Genomic DNA, 10186 nt, shown 5'->3' on the forward strand with positions numbered 1-10186 from the left:
GCTCTACTCTGTCCTCTAGAGTCACTATGAGTTAGAATCGACTTGACGGCTGTGGGTTTGGTTTTTGGTTTATTCTTGTAATGACCTCATAAGGTCGGTACCATTAATACTATAACATGACAACATGCCTAGTACAGCGCTTTATATATATAAATAAATGTCTGAACTTAAAGCTAATCCAAAAAATGGACCTTCATAAAAATTTTCAAACCAAGTGTGTCTAAGAGGTTGATGATACAGTAAAAGCACATTTTCAATATGTCAGGTGCACAAGATAACTATGACAGCTAAAACAAATGTTTTAGTTGTATGTTGTTGGCCACATGCAGTAGGAAGCAAGAGCTAACAACTGGCTGCTTTTTCTCATAAGCTCTAATGGTCATAGAGAAATTAGGCTCTTAAATGAGGGAATACAGAGGTGAGCCTAATATACTGGCCAAACAAGCTTTTTAAAGCTATCATTACTCTCTATAATTTCCTGCTGTCAGTCAGACGATGAACTCAATAGGTAAAGAGCATTTTTTTTTGTTCTCAGCATAAGCATGGTTAAGAACATTTTCACAGCAGATTTTTGAGAAGCCGATCTATTGCCTTTATTACTTTTGCTGCCTCATTTTAGGCAGACCCCATTAACCATTTCAGGCAGATTAACTTTGACTTATTTATGACTTTTATTCTTCAAGTTATGATACAGTATAGTTCTTCTAGCTCTGTGCCTGAGATGGAGACCATTTTCTACAATCTTTAAAAAAAAAAAAAACTTCAGACACATGGAAAGGGTTCTCAGCTCTCCTCCAACTGCTTCTTCTTGGTTCTCTTAATCCCCACAAGAGCTCTTCACTTTCCAAAATTTTGTGTGATCTTCAGGATCTCTTCTGAACTCTCCATACTACCTTTATATTTTAAAAATGAAAAGCAGATAATTTGATATACAGCAGAATTTAAGAGGACTAAGTCATGGTTATTACATGGTAAATTTCAATTTACACCCCTCTGACATTCTTGCTTTATAAGGTAAAAAACCAAAACAATAAAACCCATTGTCAGCAAGTAGATTCTGACTCACAGCGACCCTACAGGACAGAGTAGAACTGCCCCATAGGGTTTCCAAGGAGCAGCTGGTGGATTCAAACTGCCAACCATTTGGTCAACAACAGAACCATAACAACTATGCCACCAGGGTTCCTTATAAGGTAAAAACCCGTTCCCGTTGAGTCGATTGCAAGTCATAGTGACCCTGTAGGTCGGAGTAGAACTGCCTCATAGTTTCCAAGGAGCACCTGGTGGATTCGAACTACTGACCTTTTGGTTAGCAGCCTTAGCACTTACCCACTACGCCACCAGGGTTTCCGAAGGTAAAGGGCTATGTTTTTGGCTTGTGCACCCACTCTGAACTCTTGATCTTCTTCCACAACTGTATAAAATTAGTTTTTCCATATTTTATCTTATTATATTTATTTTTCTCCCAGGTTGACTGTGCTGCATCTGGCCATATGTAAATTTTTTTGTTTCTTTGTTTCTGACCACTTGTCAATTTATCAGGATAATTTGGAGTTTCATTTATCTCATTTTATAATTTCAGCAATTTCACTGAAAAAATTAAGTAAAACAAGATTTCATGATGATGCCCACATAGGTTTCACTCTAAATTGGTACTGATCTACTTCTTTGACCTACTGTAAACCCTTCTAATAAATTCTTGGTCTACTGCTAACATAAAGTTAGTGGTTTGAACCTGCCCAAAGATACTGTGGAAGACAGGCCTGGTGATCTGCTTCCATTAAGATGAATAGCCAAGAAAACCATATGGAGCAGTGCTATTCTGTAACACCACTCTGGGTTGCCAAGAGTCAGAATCAACTCAACAGCAACTAACAAAAACAAGAGGCCCCTCCCTTTCAGAAGTGACACGTCAAACTTTATTTGCTTTTTGTAGGATGGGAAAGAGGGAGGCAGAATAGATGCTACCAAGTTTCCATTACAGCTTCTTTCAGGCCTTCAAAGATCCCCTTAGGATCACCTTAAGCCTTGTCATTCTAACACATAAAGGTTGCCTTTTTAACTAGAATCAGTTGATGGCAAACTGTAAAATATAGAATTGATAAAATTAGAAGAGAATAGGAGAGGGATGGGGAAGTTGCCAGCCATCAGGAGGTAAGAAAGAAGACCACCTTTACACCCATCTATTTGGCCTAGTGCCAACATCTATGGCCATTCACTCAATCCTCAAAAATCACTGAACCCTGCACCAGACAACATTTTTCCAATTTATAGTAGGTACCCAGTTTGCTATCTGATGTAATCAAATTTTGTGGTCAAGGTCATATGCTAGATTCCCTACAAGTCAAGGGTACCAGTGTTATGGTCGAAAACTTGCCTTTTAACATCACCCTCTCAAAAACACCATCACTTGTCCTAAAGGGATTCAGGAAAGAGGGTATAAACCAACATAAATTCATCGCCATCACTGGACAAATAATCAGTATAATCTGGCCTGGGAGTCAGCCCATGGTGCAATTTCATCTAGAAAGAGCTCCTTCGGCTTCACAGTCAGACATATGTGGGTAAAGAAATCAAACTCTGCTACTTACTAGTTCTCTGTGTGACCTTGGACAAGTTAATTTTTCAGTGCTTTAACGATAAACACATTAAGGGTCTCAAACAGAGTTTGGTATATAAAGGATGCTCAGGGTGATGCTAGCCCTGGTCTCTTTCCCAGTAGTTAAAAACAGGGATTAGAGCCAGGGCCACTTCTGTCCCAATCCTGGTTTTGCCACATACTAGCTGTGAATGAACAATCGGACAAGTTACAGCTTCAGCTTTCTCAAAAACCTAGAAAAATTAAGAAAATACAACGAATGTCAATTTTCTAAATTTCTTTTTAATTGTTAGTAAGATAATTATCATCACTATATGTTGATCTTCCGACCATGTTTCTCAAAGTCTGATCATGGAACTACCTACATCAGAATGACCTGGGATGTCTGTTGAAAAAAGATTCCCCGTCCCATCCCAACCTATTCAAAAAAGCTCTGTGAGAATGGTACCAGTGATTGCCCTTTTCTGAATCAAACTTTCCTGCCATGCATACTAAAATTTAAGAAATATTAATCCAGCAGGTCTTGTTCTATGTCACAGTAAAGTAAGACTTGTCTTCCAGTTATTGTTCTTTACTATGATAGAAGAATATCCAAAATATTAGTATTTTGGCATATTTCTGGATATAGATATCAAAAAGATAGGATTAGATTTCCTAGGCTCAGTCTTATTATTCTTTCCCCAGTGGCACTGTTCTTTTTCCTCTGACCAGGGGTGGATAAACAATGGCTTTGGTCTGCAGCCAGTTTTATACAACCCCAAACCCAGAGGTAAAAAAGTTTTTACAAGTTTTAAAGGGATGTAAAAAGAAATAAACAAGACTCTTCGACCAAGATCATATATGGCTCAAAATACTACCTGGCCCTTTATAAAAAGTTTACCTACCCTTTGGAGCCTATAATTGTTTTTTAAACAGCGAGTGTAAACACAAGTGACTTTTTTTCTTTTTAGTAAGAGAAAATTAATAAAAACAGAAGATATCAGAAAGCACTGTACCTACTAGAGAGATATATTGTTACCAAAGATTCAGTTATACATATATATACACACGTGTGAATTGAATCATGACCAAATTATATGGGGTGCACTCAAAAGTTTTAAAATCTGCCGGGAGTAGGGTTGGGGAATAAATAGTACGATGGGTCAACAAATAAATAAACTCACATTAAGAAATTTTTACACTAAAAGTGTCTTGGAGAAGAAACATAAAATGATCCCTGCTATTTAAAAGTTAACAGCTTGTTTCTTTTTCTGCAAAATGGAAATAAAATCTGTTCTGCACACAATATACATTGTTATAAGGGATAAAACAGAATCATCAATTCAAAGCACTTGAAAAGCATTACACAATGTATTATTAGCTATATTAACAATACAATATATCCAACATATCTAGGTTCTTTACCAAGTCCCTTAATTCCTAGATTCCTCCAACCTGGGGAGCCAGCTCTTTTTTTCTGTGTGTGGTGTGCACTGACACATCAAGAGCATAAAAGAAGTACAGTATAACATGCCTCTGCCCTTTCCATATCATGCATTATTGGCTTCTCTTGCCCATCTATTTAAAATGTATACTCTTTTATCCTCTTGTTTTTAGTAAGAAATGCATTTGATAAATTCTTGTGCAAAAAAAAAAAAAGTTATGACTATGATTACTCTATCCTGGGAAACACTAAAAAAAATATCCTGGGAAACACTAGGAGCCCCAAATTAAAAATGTTCAGTAACAATCTTCCCTTTTATCTTCACAAAGCACTAATTTCCAGAATTTGTGTAACCACTTTAAAAAATATATATATATATATATTTTTTTTTAACCACTTTGGACAACTTAAAATTACATTAATTTTAAAACCCATTACAAGGTGTAATTCTGTGAAGAAAATAAACACTTTCATAGTCGCATATACAAGGAAACGAAATGACGCCTTAAAATGTTTTCATTATATGGAATGCACTGCAGACACACAAACCACAAGCAGTGTAAATAAGTAAAAGCTGGTGCAACGCTGCCTGTATGTTTGCTTTACACCACAAAGAGAACACACTTGCACATTTACACACCATAGTATTTTAGTCTGAGATGCCATAAAGATGGGATTTAGTCGTGCTGTGTAAATACAGGGGTGTGTGTGTGTGTGTGTGTGTGTTGACGAAACAGGGTTGTAAGCATAAGGGGAGGGACTTGCCAGGAGCAGCTACTTGAAAAAAATTATTATTTCTTTCCCATTCATTCTTTTGTAGCTTCAGAGTCTGGCACAGTCCAATTACTCACTCGCTTTTCGTTCTAAAGACAACCAACAAGCTTTCAGAACTTCCTACAGTGTTTTGCACACACACTTAAAAAAAAAAAAAAAGGCACCAAATCATTCAATATGTGTTTTAAATAAAAAGCAGATCATTACCCCGTTTTCCAAAGGCCCCATGGGTTGCAGGCTAAGTAGGATCCTTTCTTCTGAGTACAGAAATAACACAGCACAGTATTGGTAAATTGGAAAATAATAGATTACTTTGTTTCCAAGAATGTCAAAGCTATTACCATAAATTTCGTTCTGCCCCAGCGAGTTCCAATTTCATGCTCCTTTTGGTGAATTTACCGTCATAACAACAATAAAGCCAATCAAATGTAACAGCCCTCGCCTTTTCTCTTTGGACACTCCATTAACAAATACAAGCGCAGAAAAGAACGCCAAGGGGGCCAACTTCCTTTATGCACAATGCTATCCGTCAAGAGCAGTATGTTAAACCACAGCGAAAGTTGTCTTCCTATCAGATGCCCACTCCAAACCGGGCCACCTCTGCCTCGGTGCCCAGAACGAGAGAGGGCAGATGGGCGGGGAGAACAGTAACCTTTTAGCTCCCCCAGCTCCCCAGGAGAAGAAGGAGGGAGGGCAAGACGCGGGTAGGAAGGTGGGCGAGTGGGAGACAGAAATGGATGCTGAGGGGGTGGGCGTGATGGGAAGGAAGGAAAGGTAGAGAATGCGGAGAGGGATGGGGAAGGCAAGCTCCAAGATTAAAGCGCAAAGCGGGGTATGGCAATCGGGGGCGAGGGGGTCCAGGTGGCACGGGGATGGGGTCCGGACCTCACCGTTGAACGCCCCTGAATCCGCGGCCTCCTCCTCCTCCCCGTTTTCGGAGTCGGTGTGCACGGACTGCTCGGCGAAGTTGACTCCCTTGCTGGGGGTGCCGCCCCCGGTGGCGGCGCCCACGTCCCCCCAGATCCTGCCCTCATGGCCGAAGCGCGCGGCGCCTTTGCGCTCGTTCTCCTGCTGCAGGCGCGTGAAGTGCTGCAGGGCGAACTCCAGCAGGTCCGCCGGCTGGTGCCTCAGCACCTCCACCGTGAAGCCCTGCAGCAGCTCCGTCAGCCCCGCTGGGATCTCGATGCTCATCCTGCCTCCGGGGCGGTGGGAGTCCCCGGGGTGCCCTGCGCGGGCGGCCGCCGCCCTCGCGCCTTCCCGAGTCCGGCCTCGGCCGCGCTGCCGCCGAGCGAGCGCGGAGGGCGCCGGCAGCGCTGTCAGCGGCGAGCGCGGCGCACTGGGGCCCGGCCGCCCGGCTAGCGCGGCCCGCGGCTCCCGGCGAGCGGCTGCTCCGTGCGGCAGCGGCAGCGGCGGCGGCGGCGGCGGCGGCGGCTGAGCGAGCGCGGCCCGGGTAGGGCTGGGAGCATCTCCACTCCTCCCGCTCCCGCCGCCGCCTCAGCTCCCCCAGCCGGGCCGCCCCGCCCCCGCCCCGCCGCGGCGCGCCCACGTGACCCCGGAAACCATGGCAACGCAGTCGACGGGCGCCGCGCTTCTGCCACTCGGACTGCCGCCGGGCGGAGGACGTTGGCGGGCGCTGGTGGGCCCGGAGGCGCGCTGCCGGCACGTGCACCGGCCTAGAGGCCGCCGGTCGGCGCCGCTGCCGGGGCTCCCGCGAGGGAGGCCTCGCTGTCCCCTCGCCCCCGTCCCCAAACCCAGAGCGGACGGTCCACGCGCCCGAATTCCCACACGGCATCCACCATCGCGAACCGCGCAGAGCTGCTGCCACGCGAGTTGCCCTGAAACCTCAGCCTCCACCTCGGTAGTGGCGCTTTGTTTTCCTCCTAGAATCTAGTTGTGTTGATAAGTGTTGGTAATATCTTTTGTTTACATTCATAGAGTGGTGTTGGTTCTCTTTCAGACAAAGAAATAATACATCATCCTTGTGACATCATTCTAATTTTTCCTTTTACCTCATTTTATCCAACTTTTCCCCATCCCTCCCGTTTACTTTGTTTTTTGCTTCACTGATACGACTCCATTGTGTTCTCGAAGCACTTACTACTGTACACCGAGACAACTGCATCATTTATCGTGAGACTTACCAAAGCTAGGGATGCCCTGCAAACAGGATAGTACAGCAACTTGAATAAAATGTCATAATCAGGACAGGTGGTCATTAGGCAAAAAAAAAAAAAGCTTTGCCTGATTAGCCTCTTCTGTTTATTAAAAAACTTTCCTTTACAGTTTGAGTGATTTTGAATTATATTAAATAATTTAATTATATCTCCAAAAATAGGAATACTTAAGTACAAAGAGAAATAGTATTAAAATGTGTGCTTTTAAAGTAGAAGTGCTTGATTTTGATATGAGGCTTATTCTGCAAGCATTTACAATTTTGAATTAGAGAAAATTGTCTTTTGCTATTTAAATACACATACTTCATTTCTACATTGGCCACCAACAATATCACTGTAAAAAAAAAATAATTCAAGTGCAACCTCACTCAGTCGTTTTGGTTTATGTTTCCACCCATCCAAAAGAGTAAATACATAACTCAGAAAACTCAAAGACTGAAAAGCAAGGCGCAACAAAGTAGTAGTCCCTTTAAAAAAATGCATCTTGATATTGACCTTCCTTTCTTTATAATCCGAATTGTATTCACTCTCAGTGAATATTTCTATATTTCCATTTCTTATCAATCTGATAATAATGTTATGTTGGTTTTTAAATATACTAAAGTGCTTCTAATTGTGTCAAATATTTTTAAAAATAAGCTTTTATAGAATACATTGTTTGGAAAACAGTACTAAATTCTTTTCCATGTAAGCAGTATTTTATTTACAGATCCAGTTATCTAAGATGAATATGCATCATTAGTTTTCATTTATGATGATGGTTGTATTAAGATTAGCATTGTCTGCATGTGGCAGAAAATGCAAAATACAGTGGCTTAAGCAAAACACAGGAAATCCTGGTGGCGTAGTGGTTAAGTGCTACGGCTGCTAACCAAGAGGTCGGCAGTTCGAATCCGCCAGGCGTTCCTAAGAAACTCTATGGGGCAGTTCTACTCTGTCCTATAGGGTCGCTATGAGTCGGAATCGACTCGACGGCACTGGGTTAAACAAACCAGAAATTTATTTCTCTGTAATGTAAATGTAGGCAGTCCAGAGGTTGTATGGTGACTCCATGATCTTCAAGGACCCAGGCTCCTTTGTTCTGTAAACCTCATTTGTGTCTTGTACCTCGTGGACCAAAATGGCTACCTACCTCCGTTCTTCTCATGTATGTTTCAGCCACGTGGAAAGTGGAAAAAGGAAAGGGAACTCCCCCTCTACCGCACACAGTTAAGGGACACTTTTGGGAAGTTAAGCACACCAATCCTTCATATCCTGTTAGCCAGAATTTAGTCACGTGGCCGCACCTATGGTGTGGTAGATTGCATTTTCCGAAGATGGCTACATTATCTCCTATCCCATCTGCTCTTCTATATCTGCTCTTGTCCCCCCGCATCAAGAGTTAAAGTCTAATTCCCCTCCCCTTGAAGCTAGATGGGCCTCTGACTGCTTTGACCAATAGCACGTGATTGAATTCACCCATCTGCTCTTCTATATCTGCTCTTGTCCCCCCGCATCAAGAGTTAAAGTCTAATTCCCCTCCCCTTGAAGCTAGATGGGCCTCTGACTGCTTTGACCAATAGCACGTGAATGAATTCACGCTAGCATGACAGAAGAAGCAAGCCATACGGTGTACTGTCTGAAGTCCTGACCCACAGAACCCATGAGCATAACAAAAGAGTTGTTTTAAGCCTCCACGTTTTGGAGGTAATGTGTTACACGGCAAAAGTAACTAAAACACATGGCTATACAGGAAGTTTGGGAATGTAATCTTTATTTTGAGCAGTCAGTTGCCCAGCAAACATTTGAGAGTTAAAGAAAACCAATTTGGGGAACAATTATCCATCTCTGCTCAATATTTAACACCTTCCCCCCTTCCCTCCCCCGCCCAGGAATGACAGAAGAAAAAACCACTATTTTTCCAAACAGTTACAAGAACCAGATGTCAAAGTTGTAGGCTACGTTTTGTGTTTCAAACGGCTTTTATTCCTTTTTGTAGATTTAGTGTATGATAACTAGTAAATGGCTGTCTGCCATCAACTACAGTGTCAGGGTGGTGTGACTGTTATTTCTTTAGGACTATGTAAGTGACTTAATCATGAAATTTATAATTGGATTATATGGCCTATGTAGGAGCCCTGGTTAAGAGTTCACTGACAACCAAAAAGTTGGCATTTCGAATCCACCATCCACTCCTTGGAAGCCTGTATGGTCTCTCCAGGAGCCCTGGTGGTACAGTGGGTAAGCACTCAGCTGCTAACTGAAAGGTCAGGGATTCGAACCCACCAGCCTTTCCTTGGAAGAAAAGACCTGGCAGCCTGCTTCTGTGAAGATATCAGACTAGGAAATCCTGTGGGACAGTTCTTCTCAGTCCTATAGGGTCTCTATAAATCGGAATCAGCTTGATGGCCCATAACAGTAACAACAATGGTCTCTCCCAGCCTAGGAGAGCCTGTAATATTTAAAAGGCGTATTGAATTTAAAATATCTTTGTAAACAGCTGTCTGATAACAGTTTTTATTCGCATCAATTCTTAGATCCATAACTATGACCGGAAGAAGTAAATGTTGATCCTGATATTCTGATTATGTTAATACTGTTCTCAGAACATTCACTTCTCAAATCATATTTTGACTTTTATTCACTCACACGTAACCTTTCTGTATAAGATTTCCTTTGCTTTCGTTTTCAGCATATTTCCTTTTGAACCTTGGAGTGCAATGACAGTGGTTTATGGGACTATTCATCTTGAATTCTTTAAAAGAACATCACTGGTATTGATTCTTTGGTTGTTGATTTACAAAGCAATTTGTGCTAGTTTCTCAGAGAAGCAGACTGGAAGCAATTGCAAAAGAACTGCAAGAGCTAAGAATGAAATAAGAGTACTACAAAATTTGTTTCCACTCATGGGAAATTAAACAGATATTAGAGACATCAGCTTGTTTATATGAAGCTGCCAAAACAAGACCACAGCGTGGGCAACCCAATGGTTTGGGCAAGCTTTACAATGGACAGTAATAACTCTAACTAGTCAATTATGCAGCATTTCATATCAACAGTTAAGATGTATCTTAAGTACAAATATATATATATATATATATATGCACTTGAGCAGGGGTAGGCAATTGAAAGGATACACAGGGCTGTGCTTGCACAGGGACCACTGTGGCAGTCAATCTCAGTTTCATATACCTTTAGGAATTCAGCACTGACTAGCACTTTGGTGTCTCTAATTCA

At 42.1% G+C, this 10186-nt stretch overlaps 1 protein-coding gene across 1 annotated transcript in view; it reads right to left on the reverse strand.

Moving 5' to 3' along the window:
- PRKAR2B (protein kinase cAMP-dependent type II regulatory subunit beta) overlaps positions 1–6029 on the reverse strand; it is a 95010-nt gene extending 88981 nt beyond the window's left edge. Inside the window, exon 1 of the mRNA XM_003407006.4 lies at positions 5687–6029. Coding sequence (XP_003407054.2) covers positions 5687–5987 — 301 coding nt within the window. The 5' untranslated portion in view covers positions 5988–6029. The remainder of the gene's footprint in view (positions 1–5686) is intronic.
- Positions 6030–10186: the final 4157 nt, after the last annotated feature.

The sequence above is a fragment of the Loxodonta africana genome, chromosome 8, assembly GCF_030014295.1.
Source record: "Loxodonta africana isolate mLoxAfr1 chromosome 8, mLoxAfr1.hap2, whole genome shotgun sequence".
NCBI classification, from domain to species: domain Eukaryota; kingdom Metazoa; phylum Chordata; class Mammalia; order Proboscidea; family Elephantidae; genus Loxodonta; species Loxodonta africana.